This window comes from Emys orbicularis, chromosome 15 (genome assembly GCF_028017835.1).
Source record: "Emys orbicularis isolate rEmyOrb1 chromosome 15, rEmyOrb1.hap1, whole genome shotgun sequence".
Lineage (NCBI taxonomy): Eukaryota > Metazoa > Chordata > Testudines > Emydidae > Emys > Emys orbicularis.
Window position 1 is genome coordinate 1,655,198 of NC_088697.1, and position 20,918 is coordinate 1,676,115.

The 20,918-nt window shown below is 56.1% G+C and overlaps 1 protein-coding gene across 1 annotated transcript; it reads left to right on the forward strand.

The window, feature by feature from the left end:
- Positions 1–6,243: 6,243 nt before the first annotated feature.
- Positions 6,244–9,127, forward strand: LOC135889490 (vitelline membrane outer layer protein 1-like). The gene is made up of 3 exons (XM_065417357.1): positions 6,244–6,408; positions 7,360–7,454; positions 8,791–9,127. The coding sequence occupies exons 1-3, from the start codon at positions 6,244–6,246 to the stop codon at positions 9,125–9,127; spliced, it is 597 nt and encodes a 198-aa protein (XP_065273429.1).
- Positions 9,128–20,918: the final 11,791 nt, after the last annotated feature.

Consider the following 20,918-nt stretch of genomic DNA (forward strand, 5'->3'; position numbering starts at 1 on the left):
TCCACACCCGTGCCCCTCATTATGGGGACGAATGGTTATGAAAACCAATACCCCAGTAAAAGAAAAAGGTTCTCCCGATCCCAAAGGATCAAGCCCCAGACCCAGGTCAATAGACAAGTCAGATCTCACCCACAAATCCTGCTGTTGCTGATCCTTTAGAATCTAAAATCGAAAGGTTTATTCATAAAAGGAAGAAGATCTAGACGAGAGCTAGAGTTGGTTACATGGAATCAGTTACGTACAGTGACGGCAAAGTTCTTGGTTCAGGCTTGTAGCCGGGATGGAATAAACTGCAGGTTCAAATCAAGTCTCTGGAACATCCCCAGCTGGGATGGGTCATTCAGTCCTTTGTTCAGAGCTTCAGTTTGTAGCAAAGTCCCTCCAGAGGTATGAAGCAGGATTGAAGACAAGATGGAGATGAGGCATCAGCCTTATATAGTCTCCTCCAGGTGTAAGAACACCTCTTTGTCCTTACTGTGGAAAATTACAGCAAAATGGAGTCTGGAGTCACATGAGCCAGTCCCTGCATACTTTGCTGAGTCACAAGGCGTATCTGCCTTCTCTCAATGGTCAGTTGTGTAGCTGATGGTCCTTAATGGGCCATCAAGCAGGCTAGGCAGAGCTAACACCAGCTTGTCTGGGGTGTTTCCCAGAAGCAGAGCACAAGTGTGAAATATAGACAGTCTAGAGCCAATATTCACAACTTCAACTACAAAAATGACACATGCACCTAGATAGCATAATCATACCCAGCAACCCATAACCTGGTCGTAGGCACCTTATTTGACCTCCTTTATACAAGATCTGGTGCCACTACAGGACCTTGGTTGCAACAATGATCTATACGGTCCCAGTTCATGTCAGTAACGTCACACCCACAATGCAAAATTGATGCAGGAAGGGATGACACCAACATCACTGACTCCATCCCAAGAGCTCCCCATTCTTGGGTCTGTCTCACTACAGCTAGTATTGGGTTAGGAGCTGTATCCGTGTATAACAGAAATGGTTTATCAAAGTCATGTTCAATAACATGATTGAATCTCTTTACAAAATCGAGGTAAAACTTGGTTAGAACAATAGTGGATTGGATCTGCTCTTGCAGCCTGGTTCCTGTATGTCTTACGTGATCTTGCCAAGAGCTAAAGAACACAGCTGCTTTATCTAGACAAGCTCTGGCAAATGTTTGGAACCCAATTAACATCAAATCAACGTAGATATTAATGTTGTCCACAGTACAGGAATCTTGGCATTTAGCCTTGAAAGCAATACGGTAGTGTGCCTCGGTTTCCCTTTTCATACAGCACATTAGGTCTGGAATGTCTTTTCCCCTGTGAAAAGTTCCAAGACTGTTCACAGGCATTAACTGTGAAACAGCCGTATAACAAGGCCTTTTAACATAAAGTGTGTTTTCATGTATCACTCTTAACATGTTCAAGGGATTTTTCAGAAGATTAGGCACAAATCCATTGCAAGTGTCCATTTACCATCATGTTTCTTATTCCACACCTTTGGTTCAATACCATTGGGGTCTGGGCATTTTTGGGTTTCCCCTGTGGCTTCCCTTTGCAAAAGGAAGTTCTCTCTTTTTTCCTTGTCCTGAAGGACCAAACCCTGATCTCTCTTGCTTAACAGAATTCACTGGCTGATTGGGTGGGCTCTCTGTGCTAATAGCTATTAGCAAGTCTTTTTTCTCCCTGCCAGCCACGTAATTTGCATCAACACAGACACTAGCTTTTAGATTCTCAGCTGCTACCCATTTCAAGGGCAGACATTCATTCTTCCCTTCAGCAGGATGGGGTTCTTCCCCCCCCCCACACACTTTTTTCCTAGAAGGCTGAAAACTGAAACCTCCTGCTCACAGGAATTCCTTTGCCGGCTAGGTGTGTTCACAAGTGCCGACCCTGACGCACAGACTGCGCGCTTACAGAATCAGCCTGGAGACATTCCTCTCTCAACAACCTTGTCTTCCCAAATACAGACAGTCTAGAGCCAATATTCATAACTTCAACTACAAAAATGACACATGCACCCAGACAGCATAATCATACCCAGCAACCCATAACCTGGTCGTAGACACCTTATTTGACCCGCTTTATACCAGATTTGGTGCCACTACAGGACCTAGGTTGCAACAATGATCTATAAGGTCCCAGATTATGTCAGTAACGTCACACCCCCAACGCAAAATTGATGCAGGAAGGGATGACACCAACATCACTGACTGCATCCCAAGAGCTCCCCATCCTTGGGTTTGTCTCACTACAGCTAGTATTGCCCATACAGACACAGGTTGAAGATCATTCCTGTCCTGTGACTGGCTACCTGGACTGAATAAACCTTTGGTATCTTCCCCAATCAAAAGATCCTTAGGCAATAACCCCCTTACCCCAGCTATAACTTCATGCTGAGTCCCATTCCATTCAAGGTGGATTCTGGCTAAAGGCATGCGTACAGTAAACTCATAGAGAACTACAACATTCACACTCTCTATGAATTTTCCATTACCACTCCCATACCGAGCATTGGCACAGCTTACGGGGTACATTCGGTTACACCCAGACAACTGCTCAGAGTTATACAACAGACCAACATCATTAGAAACTGGACTTTCAAGAGGATACAGTTTCTGCTGTTCTTCCCCAGCTTTTCTGACTTGGAGCTGAAATCAGGCCATGTCCTGTTGCATCTGGTAAGCTTTCTTCTTCCTTTCATCAGCTTCTCTCTGTATCTCGGCTACCTTTTGCTTTTCCAGCCATCCAATGTCTGCTAGTTTCTGTTCATGCTCAAGCTGCAGTTTACTTGCTGCCTTTTGCATTCCAACCTTTTCTGCAGCTTCTGTTGTACCAGGTAAGGGCTGTGCTCCTGCCTCCTGATCACTGGCTATTAACAGATCTCTCAGTTCTTGGTTTGTAGCTTTCTTTCTAAAGCTTATCCCCTTCTCTGAACACAAATCTTCCGGGGCTTTCTTGTCAAGTCCCTCATATGCTCTTTGCTCACCCATTGCAACTGCTCTTTCACCAACCAAACTCTCAATCCCAAAATTCAAATGTGGATAGCGTGGGGTTCTGACCCAAAGCTTCATTGCCCTGGTTCTGTGGGTCCTACCGACTACGCCACTGTAGTGATGCTGCCTTTGGTGGGACCCAACTGAGAGTATCAATACAGGACAAATTGCTTAGAGCAGGGCAGTCACAGCCCAAAGCTGGGGTTTCTCCACTTCTAAGGCAAACCAAACCAGCCAGACGGAGAGGACTTTGGTCTCACTCCACTGGCTAACCACAAGTCACACAAGCAATTCCCTCAGACACTCCAGTTTCCCAGTATCACCACCAGTGCCACTCGTTATGGGGACGAATGGTTATGAAAACCAATACCCCAGTAAAAGAAAAAGGTTCTCCCGATCCCAAAGGATCAAGCCCCAGACCCAGGTCAATAGACAAGTTAGATCTCACCCACGAATCCTGCTGTTGCCGATCCTTTAGAATCTAAAATCGAAAGGTTTATTCATAAAAGGAAGAAATATCGCTGAGAGCTAGAATTGGTTACATGGAATCAGTTACGTACAGTGATGGCAAAGTTCTTGGTTCAGGCTTGTAGCCGGGATGGGATAAGCTGCAGGTTCAAATCAAGTCTCTGGGACATCCCCAGCTGGGACGGGTCCTTCAGTCCTTTGTTCAGAGCTTCCGTTTGTAGCAAAGTCCCTCCAGAGGTGAGACGCAGGATTGACGACAGGATGGAGGAGCTGCAGCTGCCTTTTATAGTCTCCTCCCGATGTAAGGACACCTCTTTGTCCTTACTGTGGAGAACTACAGCAAAAGGGAGTCTGGAGTCACCTCGGCAGGTCCCTGCCTTGCTGAGTCACAAGGCGTATCTGCCTTCTCTCAATGTGTCAGTTGTAGCTGATGGTCCTTAATGGGCCATCAAGCAGGCTAGGCAGAGCTAACACCAACTTGTCTGGGGTGTCACCCAGAAGCAGAGCCCAAGCGTGAAACACAGGTAGAAATACAATATTCATAACTTCAACTACAAAAATGATCCATGCACCCAGATGGCATAATCATAACCAGCAACCCATAGCCTGGTCTTAAACATCTTATTTGACCCCCTTTATACCAGTTTTGGTGCCACTCCAGGACCTTGATTGCAACAATGATCTATATGGTCCCAGTTCATGTCAATAACGTGACAGCGGAATTCATTACATTACGCCCTCTTAATTATTTGTTAATTGAGTCCCTGTATCAGCTGCTCCATTATCTCGCCCTGGATCTGTTTCAGACAAACAGGCCTATAATTATAACGAATGACGCTGATATCTGGGTGGACTGGGTGTTTCCGAGAAACGGGAAGGTGGGGCAGCCGCCATCCAAAAGGGGAGATAAGCTATTAGGTGTGGAGAATGCAGGGATTTCAGAAATTTCAGAGTGAACTAGTGGCGTGACTCAGTTTCCCCAATTTATTATGCATTGCCACCCGGCGGGTGCAAGGGAGTGAAGATCCCCCCTGGGAGGGAGACATCGATGGAGGTCACCCCTGACGGCTGCCTGGCTCTGGGAATGACCCCAGAGGTACAGAGACAAACTCATAATGAGCAGTAGGGGCTGCGGGGCCGGGCGTGAGCAGATGGGCTTTGAAGCCCTGCTGATGCCCCGGCCACGGCCACATGGGGCCAAACCGAGACGGGCCTCCTGGAGGCCACGGAAAACAAGCACCGTTGCATCTGCCAGGAAAGTCCGACTCCAGCCTGGCTCGTCCCAGCTGCCCCGTGGCTCTCCCAAGCTGCCCTAACCCCGCGGGGAATCCACGCTGCCTGGCCTCACCACCCTTCCCTAGCTCAGATGGGCCCATGGGGCCCATCCAGCCTGACCCCCCCTAGCCCAGGCCAGAGACCTGCCCCCCACACCATTCCCAGAGCAGATCTGGTAGGAACCCAGCTCGTCTGGATTTAACACTTGTCACTGATGGCGAATCCACCGTGACCCTGGGGACAATCCCCCCTCACTGTTAGACGTTTTCCATCTTGTTTCCAGTCCGAATTCGTCTGGTTCCAACTCCCGGCCCTCAGACCGGGTTAGACCTGCCTCTGCTAGTGAAACATTCGCTCCCCACGTCAGTACTTACAGACCGGGATCCGTCACCCCTTCGCCGCCTCTTCGTTACGCTAACTGAGCTCCTGGGGTTTCTCACTCGCAGGCAGGGTTTTTAATCCTTCTCCTGGCTCTTCTCTGACCCCTCTCCGATGTAATCACCCTCCGGCCGGAACTGTGGGCACCGTCTGGGCCCGATCCAGCAGTGAAATCGCCTCTCTGCCCCTACGCGAGATTCCCGCTTACGCAGCCCGGGATGCCGTTCGCCCTTCTGGTCACAGCGTCGCCCCGGGAGCTCACGTTCCGCTGATTACCCTCCCCGCCCCCCAAATCTGCTTCAGAGTCGCTGCTCCCCAGGAGAGACTCCCCGTCCCGTGTACAGCTGACGCGCCTCGTTCCGTGTTGTGTACGGTGGCATTTAGCCACATTCAAACCACAGTATTGGGTTGTGATCCACATCGCTCTGAACCGGGGACCCGGCCTCTCTCTCCTTATTTCCCACTGAAGTGTTAACAGTGGGATCCTGGTGTCGTAACGGCATAGTGGTGTTAGCAGTGGGATACTACATCCAAAGTGGTAACAGTGGGGTCAGAGGTGGGATCCTGGTGGCGTAACGGCATAGTGGTGTTAGCGGTGGGATACTAAGTCCAAAGTGGTAACAGTGGGGTCAGAGGTGGGATCCTGGTGGCGTAACGGCATAGTGGTGTTAGCGGTGGGATACTACATCCAAAGTGGTAACAGTGGGGTCAGAGGTGGGATCCTGGTGGCGTAACGGCATAGTGGTGTTAGCGGTGGGATACTACGTCCAAAGTGGTAACAGTGGGATGCTGGCCCCATAAAGGCACCCCGGTGTCAGCGGGGACGGTTGAATCATGAGGCCGGAGGTGTTGTCATGACGTATTTGCTCTGGGAGTTTTGGGGCGATGAGGCAGCAGAGCTCTAGGTGGGTGGCGGTAGGAACCTTGCATCATGCGCCCCGGGGTAGTCGGGAGCAGGATTAACCTAATGCCGAGAGAAGGCGAGGCCGACCCCTTTGCACTGCCCACACAGGCCGGAACCCAGCTCAGCCCGCCCTCCCCGGGTATAAAACACCCCTGCCCCGTGCCAGGAGCTGCACATCTGCTGCTGGCTCCCTCCGCTTGCCTACCCAGCCATGGACAGCTCCCTGCACGCCACGCTCGGCCTTGTGCTCGGCTGCTGCCTGTGGGGTGCATGGGGCCAGATCAAGATTGACGTTAGCAATGGAGGGATGTGGGGCACGTGGGGCGCAGAACAGTCCTGCCCCGGCAACAGCTTCGCCATTGGGTTCTCCCTGAAGGTAAAGATTCACCCCCGCCAGCCCGGCTCCCCCCTGCCCTCCCCACATCCCCTGCCCCCTTCCCCAGCCCGGCTCCCCCCTGCCCTACACCCTGCCCCCTTCACCCTCCCACAGCCCCTGCCCCCTTCCCCAGCCCGGCTCCCCCTGCCCTGCTCCCTGCCCCCTTCAGCCTCCCCACAGCCCCAGCCCCCTACCCCACTCCCTGCCCCCTTCACCCTCCCCACAGCCCCTGCCCCCTTCCCCAACCCGGCTCCCCTCGCCCCGCTCCCTGCCCCCTTCACCCTCCCCACAGCCCCTATCTCCTTCCCCAGCCCGGCTCCCCACTACCCCACTCCCTGCCCCCTTCACCCTCCCCACATCCCCTGTCCCCTTCCTCAGCCCAGCTCCCCCCACACCCCACTCCCTGCCCCCTTCAGCCTCCCGACATCCCCTGCTCCTTTCCCCAGCCCGGCTCCCCCCTGCCCCACTCCCTGCCCCCTTCACCCTCCCACAGCCACAGCCCCCTGCCGCACTCCCTGCCCCCTTCACCCTCCCCACATCTCCTTCCCCCTTCCCCAGCCCGGCTCCCCCTGCCCTGCTCCCTGCCCCCTTCACCCTCCTCACATCCCTTGCCCCTTTCCCCAGCCCGGCTCCCTGCCCCCTTCACCCTCCTCACATCCCTTGCCCCTTTCCCCAGCCCGGCTCCCTGCCCCCTTCACCCTCCCCAGAGCCCCAGTCCCCTGCCCCACTCCCTGCCCTCTTCATCCTCCCCAGATCCCCTGCCCCTTCCCCAGCCCAGCTCCCCCTGCCCCTGCCCTCCTCCCCAACCCGGATCCCCCTGCCCCACAGCCCTGAGCCCCTCTGCTCAATTTCCCCCTCCCCACGCCCCTCTGCCCCCCGTCTCCTTGTACTGAAGTGATGGGGACCAGTCTGTAATGCCCAGGCTTGTTCCCCCTCGATGCCCCGTTGCAGGTGGAGCTGCCCCAGCTCACCGGGGACGACACGGCGCTGAACGGGATCCGGCTGCTCTGCTCCGACGACAGCACGATCCAGTCCAACGTGGGGCCGTGAGTACGGTGGGGAGGGGCCCAACGGAGGGTGCGGGCACCTGGCAGAGGGGGCACCGGGCTCCATGCGCACTAGTGGAATAGGGGTGTCACCAACAGAGCTGGGGTCGGCGGGGGGTTAGCAGTGGCAGAGATGGGAGGGTGGCATCGATGGTGGGACGTCAGTGTCAGCAGTGGGTTAGTGGTGGGAGTAGTGGGATCGTAGTATTGACAGTAGGTTAGTGGTGGCAGAGGTGGGATCACGGTATTGACAGTGGGTTAGTGGTGGCGGAGGTGGGATCACGGTATTGACAGTGGGTTAGTGGTGTTAGCGGTGGGATCGTGGTATTGACAGTGGGTTAGTGGTGTTAGCGGTGGGATTGTGATATTGACAGTGGGTTAGTGGCGGCAGGGGAGGGATCGTGGTATTGACAGTGGGTTAGTGGCGGCAGGGGAGGGATCGTGGTATTGACAGTGGGTTAGTGGTGGCAGGGGTGGGATCGTGGTATTGACAGTGGGTTAGTGGTGGCAGGGGAGGGATCGTGGTATTGACAGTGGGTTAGTGGTGGCAGGGGTGGGATCGTGGTATTGACAGTGTGTTAGTGGTGGCAGGGGAGGGATCGCGGTATTGACAGAGGGTTAGTGGTGGCAGGGGAGGGATCGTGGTATTGACAGTGGGTTAGTGGTGGCAGGGGTGGGATCGTGGTATTGACAGTGTGTTAGTGGTGGAAGGGGAGGGATCGCGGTATTGACAGAGGGTTAGTGGTGGCAGGGGAGGGATCGTGGTATTGACAGTGGGTTAGTGGCGGCAGGGGAGGGATCGTGGTGGTGGCAGTGGGTTAGTGGTGGCAGGGGAGGGATCGTGGTATTGACAGTGGGTTAGTGGAGGCAGGGGAGGGATCGTGGTATTGACAGTGGGTTAGTGGAGGCAGGGGAGGGATCGTGGTATTGACAGTGGGTTAGTGGAGGCAGGGGAGGGATCGTGGTATTGACAGTGGGTTAGTGGCGGCAGGGGAGGGATCGTGGTATTGACAGAGGGTTAGTGGTGGCAGGGGAGGGATCGTGGTGGTGGCAGTGGGTTAGTGGTGGCAGGGGTGGAATCGTGGTGGTGGCAGTGGGTTAGTGGTGGCAGGGGAGGGATCATGGTATTAACAGTGGGTTAGTGGTGGCAGGGGAGGGATTGTGGTATTGACAGTGGGTTAGTGGTGGCAGTGGTGGGATCGTGGTATTGACAGTGGGTTAGTGGCAACAGCGGTGGGTTACTAGGGCAGCAGCTCCCAGCCCAGAGTGGCAGAGGTTGGGGGGAAGGCAGCACCCCCTGTGGGCCGTGCCCAGCTGACCCGTTCTCTCCTCCCAGGTGGGGCTCGTGGGGCCTAGTGAAGAAATGCCCCTCGGGGCAGCGGCTGACCCAGTTCCGGCTGCGGGTGGAGCCCTGCCAGGGCCTCAAGGACGACACGGCCGCCAACAACATCGAGTTTGTCTGCACGGGCGGGGCGGAGCTGAGGGGGGCCGGGCGGTGCTGGGGCAAGTGGGGCCCCCAGAGCCGCTCCTGCGGCCCGCGGGGCATCTGCACCATCGCCACCAAGGTGGAGGCCCCCCAGGGCAAAGGGGATGACACGGCCCTGAACGACGTCTACTTCAAATGCTGCAGCTCGTCTGGTGGTAATGGTGGTGGGGCTGGTGTTGGGCGCTGACCGCTCCCCACTGCCCCCTGCCCCCCCAGTCCCTGCTACTCCCAGTCCCCGCCCCCCCCCCCACGAACCCTGCTCCCAGCTGCTCCCCCGCCAGCCCCTGTGTGTGTGACCCCCCCAATAAACGACTTACTTTGGACCTGAGCTGAACGGCGTCTTATTGGCCGGATGCAACCCGAGCAACGGGGGGGAGGGAGAGAAGTCGCTTCTCCCCCAGCTAAGGTGGGGGGGCGGAGGGTGGGAATTGGATTCGGGGGGAGGTGGGGTCTGCAATTCCCTCACCCTCCCAGACAGACTGGCTGGCTCAGGGGGGCGGGGAATGGGGCAGGGGCCTGTCCCCTCTAGGGGGCGCTGGCTCCTACTCGGCCCCAGGGCGGGGACTGGCTGGCTCAGGGGGGCGGGGAATGGGGCAGGGGCCTGTCCCCTCTAGGGGGCGCCGGCTCCCACTCGGCCCCAGGGCGGGGACTGGCTGGCTCAGGGGGGCGGGGAATGGGGCAGGGGCCTGTCCCCTCTAGGGGGCGCCGGCTCCCACTCGGCCCCAGGGCGGGGACTGGCTGGCTCAGGGGGGCGGGGAATGGGGCAGGGGCCTGTCCCCTCTAGGGGGCGCCGGCTCCCACCTGGCCCCAGGCCAGGGCTGGCTCTCTGCAGTCCTCCGGCTTCACCGGCTCGGCGTCTGGAACCCGGTCAGACCGGTCCCTGCGACGTCCCCGGGCTTGTTCCTGGCTGCGTTAATTAACCGAGCGACTCCAGTTCCTGGAGGAAGTGTCGTTTCACCGCCGGGCCGGGCCCGGGGCAGGATCATCATCAGCCAGCCCCTAACGACGCCTGGCAGGCGGCCGGGTTGGCACCGGGGTGTCTCTCCCCGTCACGTGGGACGCAGCTGCAATCCTCCCGGGCGTCTGTCACAGCCTTTGCTCCTGCCTCTCGCCACTGGCCCCGGCCTCCCCAGCGCCTGGCCCTGAACACGGCCGGTCACGTTAACCGAACCCAGCACTAGTCCACCCCTTCCACGCCCATCCCCCCGCAGAGCGGTCGCCTCCCTGCCGTCCATTCAGGACGGCTTTCGAGGATGGGAGAGGGGCGTTGGCTCACTGTGCCCGGCCCTGGGGGGCCCTGGCAACAATATATGAGGCACTTCACTGCCCGGAGCGGCGGTTTCAAGGCCACACGGTGCAATGGTAGGAAAACTTGGAAACCCCCCGCGTGGCTGTGACAATGCAGTTCTGGCGGGACCCAACTGAGAGTGCCAACTCAGGACAAATTGCTCAAACAGGGCAGTTACAGCCCAAGGCTGGGGTTTTTCCACCTCTAAGGCAAACCAAACCAGCCAGACTAAGAGGACTTCGGTCTCACCCCACTGGCTAACCGCAAGTCTCACAAGCAATCTCCTTAGACACTCCAGTTTCCCAGTATCACCACCAGTGCCACTCGTTATGGGGACAAATGGTTATGAAAACCAAGACCCCAGTAAAAGAAAAAGGTTCTCCCGATCCCAAAGGACCAAGCCCCAGACCCAGGTCAATAGACAAATCAGATCTTACCCACAAATCACGCTGTTGCCAATCCTTTAGAATCTAAAATCTAAAGGTTTATTCATAAAAGGAAGAAGATAGAGATGAGAGTTAGAATTGGTTAAATGGAATCAATGACATCCAGTAATGGCAAAGTTCTTGGTTCAGGCTTGCAGCAGCGATAGAATAAACTGCAGGTTCCAATCAAGTCTCTGGAACATCCCCCGCTGGGATGGGTCCTCAGTCCTTTGTTCAAAGCTTCAGCTTGTAGCAAAGTTCCTCCAGAGGTATGAAGCAGGATTGAAGACAAGATGGAGATGAGGCATCAGCCTTATATAGTCTTTTCCAGGTGTAAGAACACCTCTTTGTCCTTACTGTGGAAAATTACAGCAAAATGGAGTCTGGAGTCACATGGGCAAGTTCCTGCATACTTTGCTGAGTCTCAAGGCATATTTGCCTTCTCTCAATGGGTCCATTGTATAGCTGATGGTCCTTAATGGGCCATCAAGCAGGCTAGGCAGAGCTAACACCAGCTTGTCTGGGATGTCACCCAGCAGCATAGCATAAGTTTGAAATACAGACAGTCTAGAGCCAATATTCATAACTTCAACTACAAAATTGATACACACATATAGACAGCCTAATCATAACCAGTAAACCATAACCTTGTCTTAGACACCCCATTTGACCCCCTTTATACAAGATTTGGGTGCCACTACAGGACCTTGGTTGCAACAATGATCTATATGGTCCTGGATTATATCAATAACGTCACAATGGCGTCAACCAGGCTGTTCCTCTGGGAAGTTCTTTGCGCGCGAGTTTGACGGAGCAGGGAGCGGGGCGGATTTGACCTGGGAATGTTGCAGGGGAGTTACATTGGGGATGGGGGTGTCTCGGAGTGTGGGGGGACACAAGGCCCTGCACCCCCGGCTTCCTGCGATTCACCATGACTCTCAGCCAGCCAGTAAAGCAGAAGGTTTATTCAGACAACAGGAACACAGTCCAAGACAGGTCTTGCAGGCAGAGACAACAGGATCCCCCCCAATTAGGTGCATCTTGGGGTCCCAGGGCACCACAGCCCCTTGGGGGGGTCAGAGCCCCGTCTGCCCCCCAGCCATGTCACCAGCCAGCTCTGAACTCCCCCTCCAGCGACCCCTCCCACAGCCCTTTGTTCAGTTTCCCGGGCCAAGGTGTCACCTGGCCTCTAACCCCTTCCTGGGTTCTCATGTTACGTGCTCAGGTATTCTCCCTCGGCCAGTCTCCCATCCCCCAATGCAGACCATCCTAGCCACACTCCCCTGCAACCTTCCCAGCCAACACTCCCCACTCAGCATTCACAGACCACAGTAAGAACAGTCCCACTTCGTCACATCTCTCCCCCCTTCGAGACCGAACTGAGCGGGGTCACTTCAGCCAGTGACCTGGGGAAGTTCAAACCTACCCCCGTTCCCGTGGATGCCCCAGCATCCCTCCCATTCCTTGGTGAGAATTACACCAGGCCCCTCCAGTTTCACGCCCCCCCTTAGGACGGGGGTGCTCGATGGCACCCGTAGTTCGCATAGGGGAGCGTTTATGCGGCCCGTGCCCTTTTCCCACCCCAATACCCCTGGGGTTCTGTGACGAACTGGGACTGTTCTTACTGTGATCTTTGAATGCTGACAGGGGAGTGTGGCTAGGATAGTCTGCATTGGGGGATGGGAGACTGACCAACAATACCTGAGCCTGTAACATGAGAACCCAGGAAGGGGGCTGGGGCGAGGTGACACCTTGGCCCGGGAAACTGAACAAAGGCTGTGGGAGGGGTCGCTGAAGGGAGAGTTTCAGAGCTGGCTAGTGACCATGGCTGGGAGGCAGACGGGGCTCTGACCTCCCAGGGGGCTGGAGTGCCCGGGGACCCCAAGATGGACCTAACTGAGGGGGTCCTGTTGTCTGCGCCTGCAAGACCTGTCTCGGACTGTGTTACTGTCGTCTAAATAAACCTTCTGCTTTACTGGCTGGCTGAGAGTCATGGTGAATCGCAGGAAGCCGGGGGTGCAGGGCCCTGAGTCCCCCATACTCCGTGACAACTGGTGGCAGAGGTGGGATCTACTGCACCCTGTGGACGGCGCTTCCTGCAGTAAGTGACTGGGGAGAAGTAAAACGAAGGGGGATTGACGGGGACCAGGTGGGCTGAAGATGTTATACCAATAAAAACTAGCAGGATCTTATTAAGAGGGATAAGGCAAAGATGCCACATTTATTGTAAATATAATAATACTATAAAAGATAACAGTAAACAACGTTGTTTGGCTACTTATTCCTATTACTACTTATTTCTTATACACACACATTATACCTAATACCTATACACACACACACACACACACACACACACATCCATCAGATGTTCTGCAGCTGCTGCATAGTTACCAGTCCTGCTTGAGTTTGTAGCTTGAGTTTGTAGCTTGAGTTTGCAGCTTGGGTTCGTAGCTTGTGGCGGCTAACTGGCCAGGAAAGCCGGGCACAAGGACGAGCTGGGTCTCTGTTGGGAATGCACCGATGCCCTTCCATGTTGGCAGCAGAATGTTACCCTTCTCCCAAAGTTTTCCATCTCACCCATCCTTTTTTGTAGGCTTTAGTTTGAATCCAGAGTCTATAGGTCTTGCTGTGTCACGCTGCCTCTGGGTTTGGTGATTGATCACCCGTCAATTGCAGACATGACTTTCAGCCTCGGACCGGGCTTTGATCTTCCTTCTATTGTACCTTTTCTTTTTAGGGTGGATTCTTCTTACTTTGTTAGGGCTCTTGTCTGCATCTTCAGCCCTTGGTGTTTTAACTCTATTTAATCAGGACAGGCTGGGGCTGGAGGTTGATTCCATCATCCATACATACCTCATTCACACATCTAAACTAAACTAATAAGATTACACCAGGGTTTGCAAAAATGAAGGTTGCAGCAAGCCCTTACAAAATGGAGTGAGCATTTTAAAATGGGGTTTGAATTACAATATGGCAAACAGTGAACAGAAGTTATAATATAGACAAGTATAATGGATGCCAAACAGTGAACAGAAGTTACACTGTAGGCAAGTGTAATAAATGGTGAACAGAAATTACAATACTGAAACAGTGCAAGTCTCAGTGATTTAAGCAGGAATTGGATTGATAGTGAAACTTACAAAGGCAGCTGACTGAACAGCTATGGCTCTTAACAGGCATCTCAACTGTCATTTAGCCAGCCACTGGGGCAACCGGCTCCACGAATGAATATTGTTTCATTCATAAAACTCCACCCATGAAGCTACACTAATAAAGTAAACAACTAAAAACAATTTCCTTCATCAGTCCTACAAAGAGTCAGAGAGAGACGGTTCAGGGGGCGATTAACCCTGGGAGTGTGTGACCAGAGAGAAGGACTGTTGCAGTAACAGGGTCCCCCGGGGGATCACAGCGAGTGGTCCCAGGGGCGGAGGAGTCTGCAGCTCGACCCTGGCAGAGAGGGGGTGACCTGAAGAGGGGCTGGCACACTAGGGGTCCCCCTGGAACGGTGGAAAGCGAAGAGCACAGGCCGGCGAGTGGCCAGCAGGAGGATGTATGCTAAACGCCTTAAGAGCGACCTGGTAGAGCTGTGCAGGCAGCGGGGGCTGCGCATTGGGAGGTCCACCAAAGAACAGCTCATTGCCCAGCTGGAGGAGAAGGATCGCTTGGATGAACCGAGCCCTGTCCCTGAGAGAAGCCGCCCGGCGGATGCAGCGTGGGCCCCGGGGCCTGACATGGCTGGGAGGGGTCAGACTGCTGCCGAGGACATCCCGAGATCCTGCCTACCTATGCCTCGGGGAGGGGTTGGGGGAAGCCCAGCGAATACCGAGGGCACCCCTACCCCGGCGGCCAGCAGGGGATCGTCCCGGCGGAGCTCCCCGTCCCTGGAGCGGATGTGACTGGAATGTGACAGGGAGCTGAGACTGAAAGAGCTCGAGTTAAGGCAGCAAGAACTGAAGCAGGAGCGGGAAGAGAAGGAAAAACAGCGTCAGCATGAGCGGGACCAACGTCAGCATGAGCTGGAGCTGGCCAGGCTGAGGAGCAGTGGGGCCCCGGCTGCGGTGAGCGAGGGGGGACCCAAGACTGCAAAGAGCTTTGATAAGTGCTTCCTGGCCCAGCGTAAGGAGGGGGAGGACATGGATACCTTCCTGACGGCCTTTGAGAATACCTGAGAGCTGCTCCAGGTTGACCCTGCAGACAGGCTCCAGTTTCTCATCCCCTCACTGGACCCCACAGCCAGGGAGGTGTACAGCCGACTGAAAGGGGCGGAGACAGGGGACTACAAACTGTTCAAAAAGGCCCTGCTCCGCGAGTTTGGGCTGACCCCTGAGACGTACCGGAAAAGGTTCCGGAGTCAGCGTAAAACCCGTGAGGTCACATACCTACAACTAGCCAACCGGGCACAGGGGTATGCCCGCAAGTGGACGGCTGGGGCCCAAACTAAAGAGGACCTGCTTGACCTATTCGTACTGGAGCACGTGTATGAGCAGTGCCCACCCGACCTGAGGCGATGGTTGATGGACCAAAAGCCAGAGAACCCGCAGCACGCAGGCCAGGTGGCCGACGAGTTTGTGAACAGTCGGGCAGGGGATAACAGGGAGGAATCCCAAAGGAACAGTCCCACCACAACGCAGAGCGAGAGTCACCATGGGACCTCCCAGCAGGAAAATACGGAAAAACCCCACCAAACGGGAAGATCCAGCGTCAGGTCCATCCAACCCCCTCGAGGGGACCCACGGGACATGGGCTGCTATCACTGTGACCAGAGAGGTCACATACGGGCCCAGTGCCCCAGGCTCAGGGACAGACTGAGCAGACCGAACCCACAGAGGGTTGACTGGGTAGAGACCCAGCCGGGCGAGAGGCAGCACTCCCAGGGAAGGGGGGCTGGCAGCGTACCACCTGCTAAGGAGGGAGGAGAGCTCCAGGCCTGCTCCTCTGCGGGGCGGGATGCTCCAGACTCAGGGTTTTTGGTTTATACGGTGGGCGCGGGGCGGTCCCTCCGGAGAGAGTACCTCGTTCCCCTGGAGGTGGATGGGAGGAAGGTCAATGGATACTGGGATACGGGCTCAGAGGTGACACTGGTCCGGCCCGAGGTGGTGGCCTCAGATCGGGTGGTGCCCGACACCTACCTGACCCTGACGGGGGTGGGTGGGACCCCATTCAAGGTACCTGTGGCGAGGGTACGCCTGAAGTGGGGGGCCAAGGAGGGCCCCAAGGACGTGGGGGTACACCCGTATTTGCCCACTGAGGTGTTGATGGGGGGGGACCTGGAGGACTGGCCAAGCAACCCCCAGGGTGCCCTGGTTGTGACCCGCAGTCAGAGCCGGTGAGGAGCACTGCGCCCTGGCCCTGGGGAGGGTGCCTTGCCCGAGGCGCAGGACCCTAACCTGGTGGGGAGGGAACACCCAGGGACACGGCTCAGGGAGGCTGCGGCTTCAGGCCCAGCCGGCGAGAAAGAGCAGGTGGCCATCCCTGTCCCAGCTGCTGAGTTCCAGGCCGAGGTGCAGAAAGATCCCTCCTTGCGGAAGATAAGGGACCCTCGCCTCAGGTACCTTGACTGGTGTCCCACCCACCCCCGTCAGGGCCAGGTGGGTGTTGGGCACCACCCGATCTGGGGCCAACACCTCGGGCCGGACCAGCGTCACCTCTGCGCCCGTATCCCAGTATCCATTGACCTTCCTCCCATCCACCTCCAGGGGAAAAAGGTACTCTCTCCGGAGGGACAGCCCTGCGCCCACCGTATAAACCAAAAACCCTGAGTCTGGAGCATCCCGCCCCCCAGAGGAGCAGGCCTGGAGCTCTCCTCCCTCCTTAGCAGGTGGTACGCTGCCAGCCCCCCTTCCCTGGGAATGCTGCCTCTCGTCCGGCTGGGTCTCTACCCAGTCAACCCTCTGTGGGTTCGGTCTGCTCAGTCTGTCCCTGAGCCTGGGGCACTGGGCCCGTATGTGACCTCTCTGGTCACAGTGATAGCAGACCATGTCCCAGGGGTCCCCTCAAGCGGGTCGGATGGACCTGACGCTGGATGTTCCCCTTTGGTGGGGGTTCTCCATATTTCCCCGCTGGGAGGTCCCACGGTGACTCTCTCTCTGTGTTGTGACGGGCCTGTTCCTTTGGGACTCCTCCCTGTTATCCCCTGCCCGACTGTTCACAAACTCGTCGGCCAACTGGCCTGCGTGCTGCGGGTTCTCTGGCTTTTGGTCCATCAACCATTGCCTCAGGTCGGATGGGCACTGCTCATACACGTGCTCCAGTACGAATAGGTCAAGCAGGTCCTCTTTAGTTTGGGCCCCAGCTGTCCACTTGCGGGAATACCCCTGCGCCCGGTTGGCTAGTTGTAGGTATGTGACCTCACGGGTTTTACGCTGACTCCGGAACCTTGTCCGGTACATCTCAGGGGTCAGCCCAAACTCGCGGAGCAGGGCCTTTTTGAACAGTTTGTAGTCCCCTGTCTCTGCCCCTTTCAGTCGGCTGTACACCTCCCTGGCTGTGGGGTCCAGTGAGGGGATGAAAATAACAGGAGTACTTGTGGCACTTTGTACTGTGGGGTCCAGTGAGGGGATGAGAAACTGGAGCCTGTCTGCAGGGTCAACCTGGAGCAGCTCTCAGGTATTCTCAAAGGCCGTCAGGAAGGTATCCATGTCCTCCCCCTCCTTACGCTGGGCCAGGAAGCACTTATCAAAGCTCTTTGCAGTCTTGGGTCCCCCCTCGCTCACCGCAGCCGGGGCCCCACTGCTCCTCAGCCTGGCCAGTTCGAGCTCATGCTGACGTTGGTCCCACTCATGTTGACTTTGTTTCTCCTTCTCTTCCCGCTCCTGCTTCAGTTCTTGCTGCCTTAACTCGAGCTCTTTCAGTCTCAGCTCCCTGTCACATTCCAGTCGCATCCGCTCCCGGGACGGGGAGCTCCGCGATCCCCTGCTGGCCGCTGGGGTCAGGGTGCCCTCGGTATTCGCTGGGCTTCCCCCAACCCTTCCCCTAGGTATAGGTAGGCAGGGTCTCGGGATGTCCTCGGCAGCAGTCTGACCCCTCCCAGCCATGTCAGTCCCCGGGGCTCACGCTGCATCCGCCGGGCGGCTTCTCTTAGGGACAGGGCTCGGTTCATCCAAGCGATCCCTCTCCTCCAGCTGGGCAATGAGCTGTTCTTTGGTGGACCTCCCAATGCGCAGCCCCCGCTGCCTGCACAGCTCCACCAGGTCGCTCTTAAGGCGTTTAGCATACATCCTCCGGCTGGCCACTCGCCAGCCTGTGCTCTCCGCTTTCCACCGTTCCAGGGGGACCCCTAGTGTGCCAGCCCCTCTTCAGGTCACCCCCTCTCTGCCAGGGTCGAGCTGCAGACTCCCCCGCCCCGGGACCGCTCGCTGCGATCCCCCGGGGGACCCTGTTACTGCAACAGTCCTTCTCTCTGGTCACACACTCCCAGGGATTAATCCCCCCCTGAAACTGTATCTCTCTGACTCTTCAGCCCACCTGGTCCCCATCAATCCCCCTTCGTTTTACTGCTCCCCAGTCACTTACTGCAGGAAGCACTGTCCACGGGGTGCAGTACATCCCACCGCTACCACCAGTTGTCACGGAGTGTGCGGGGACGCAAGGCCCTGCACCCCCGGCTTCCTGCGATTCACTATGACTCTCAGCCAGCCAGTAAAGCAGAAGGTTTATTCTGACGACAGGAACACACTCCAAGACAGGTCTTGCAGGCACAGACAACAGGATCCCCCCCAATTAGGTGCATCTTGGGGTCCCAGGGCACCACAGCCCCTTGGGGGGGGGGTCAGAGCCCCGTCTGCCTCCCAGCCATATCATCAGCCAGCTCCCCAAACTCTCCCTCCAGCAACCCCTCCCACAGCCTTTGTTCAGTTTCCCGGGCAAAGGTGTCACCTGGCCTCTAACCCCTTCCTGGGTTCTCATGTTACGTGCTCAGGTATTCTCCCTCGGCCAGTCTCCCATCCCCCAATGCAGACCGTCCTAGCCAAACCCCCCTGCCACCTTCCCAGCCAACACTCCCCACTCAGCATTCAAAAGCCACATCAAGAACAGTCCCAGTTCGTCACAGGGGGACTTCCCTTGAAGGAAGATCCCTGAGCTGTAACCTGAGCCAGGAGGGGGGGTGGGAGAAGTGACATCTTCTGCCCGGGAGACTGAACAAAGGAGAGGAGGAGCTGGGGGGAGGGGGGAAGAGAGCTGCTGGAGGAGATTTTGGTTTCAGTTTGGTGCTGGGTGGTGGAACGCAGGGAACCCCAAGCTGGGGTCTAAGCTCCCTGCCCCCCAGAAGGACTTGACTATGGGGTCCTGGCTGTACCTACAAACCCTGTTTTAGACTGTGTTCCTACTGTCCAATAAACCTTCTGTTTTACTGGCTAGCTGAGAGTCACGGTGAATCGCAGGAAGAGGGGTGCAGGGCCCTGACGTCCCCCACTCCGTGACAGCGAGCGAGTGCTGAGGCTTGGGAGAAATGCTGCATGGCTCTTAGTGAGTTTGGTGATGCAAACGTCTTTTGGGGGAAGCTGTTGGCACGAGGAGGTCAGATTTCTCCTCGGACCGGGGCTGGGGGCCGAGTCGCTCCCTGGGCAGCGGGCGCTGGTGTCCGGGTGAGATTTCCGATGGAGGGGAACGGCGTCAGGTGCTGTTCCAGGGCTGGGGTCTAGAGCATGAAATACACCAGTTTGTAGCAGAAAGGGGGTAATATTTGCTCCCCGCGTAGGTACTGACAGACTGGGATTAAGCCGGCTTGTCACCTTCTCTTTGTTATGGCGAGAGACAGCGTCCAGAGCCAGGTGCCCCAGAGGGAATGAACAGAACAGATAATCACCAAGTGATCCATCCCCTGTCGCCCATTCCCAGCTCCTGGCAAACAGAGGCTAGGGACACCATCCCTGCCCAGCCTAGCTAATAGCCATCGATGACTTGTGATCCACATCGCTCCGGACCAGTGCCCCGGCCTCTTCCTTATTCCCCACTCCCCTGATTCTTTGGGTCATCTGCAAACTTTCTCAGGGGTGATTTTATGTTTTCTTCCGGCTCTTCGATAAAGCAGTTAACCAGCGTTGGGCCAGGAACCGAGCCCTTCGGGAGCCCACTGGAAACACCCCGGCTCGCTGACGATGTCCCATTTCCGATTCCGTTCGGAGAGCCATCAGTTAGCCAATTTTGAATCCGTTTCCTATGTTCATTTGAGGCCGGTCTAGTTTTTCAATCCGGATGCCGTGCGGCACGCAGTCAGTCGCCTCCCAGGCATCTACGGTTGTTACAGCAGCGCTATTATCTTGATCACCCAATTTTGTAATAGCTCTGACAAAAGGCCTCAAAGTAGCAGGACGGGCTCCATTTTCCACACAGCCCCGCTGAGTGGCTGTAACGGTGCTGGTTCTGGCGGGACCCAACGGAGAGTGCCAATTCAGGACAAATCTCTTAGAGCAGGGCAGTTACAGCCCTAGGCTGGGGTTTCTCCACCTCTAAGGCAAAGCAAACCAGCCAGCCAGAGAGGACTTCGGTCTCACCCCACTGGCTAACCACACGTCACACCAGCAATTCCCTTAGACACTCCAGTTTCCCAGAGTTCAAAAGTTATCTGCAGAGTTTTACCTCCCAGCCTGTGGAGGGGGGGGGAGGCGCAGCGGTGTTAAGGGGCACCTTACGTGGTCCGAGGCCGACTGCCCCGCTTCTCCATGGGGTTCTGCCGCAGCTGCTCCGCTCCACCCTCCGTCCCGTGAGCCGCTCCAGCCCTTCCGTGAACTGCTCTGCTCCACCAACCGCTCAACAACATAACTTCAGCCCCCCCCCAGCACTCAGAGATTTCAGCTCTTTAGTGATTTCAGCTTGTACTAGGGGAGCTTCAGTGCTGGTGAACCATTGGCCCAAAGTGAATTCAGCTCAGCAGCCTGTAACTAGACTCCTAATAGAATTAAAATGAGCTCTGATATTCCACAGTAGAGAGACAAGGGAGTGCAATTGATATTTCAGGCCTCTCTCAATTCACTAGGTTTTGGAACCCATGTCCCTTGTCTAGCGAGTGCTACTTAGTTGATGGCGAGTCCCTCTGTCATAAAACAGTTCCACTGGCCTTGATTCACATAATCAGGGTAACAACACTTTATTCTTCCTGCCCCAATAACAGAGAAACTGGGGATCCCACAGCAGCCCAAGTGACCATTTGGGCGGCTGTGGGTTCATGCTAGGCAAGGTGGGTGTGCCTATGCAAACAAGATCAGCCCCTGAAGTTCTTTTCCACAATTCACCACCAGATGTCAGGGGAGAGCTCATCC

Coding starts and splice junctions, on each gene's coding strand:
- LOC135889490 (XM_065417357.1), top strand. CDS start 6,244: ATGGACAGCTCCCTGCACGCCACGCTCGGCCTTGTGCTCGGCTGCTGC. Junction 6,409..7,359: donor CCATTGGGTTCTCCCTGAAG/GTAAAGATTCAC, acceptor GCCCCGTTGCAG/GTGGAGCTGCCCCAGCTCAC. Junction 7,455..8,790: donor ATCCAGTCCAACGTGGGGCC/GTGAGTACGGTG, acceptor CTCTCCTCCCAG/GTGGGGCTCGTGGGGCCTAG.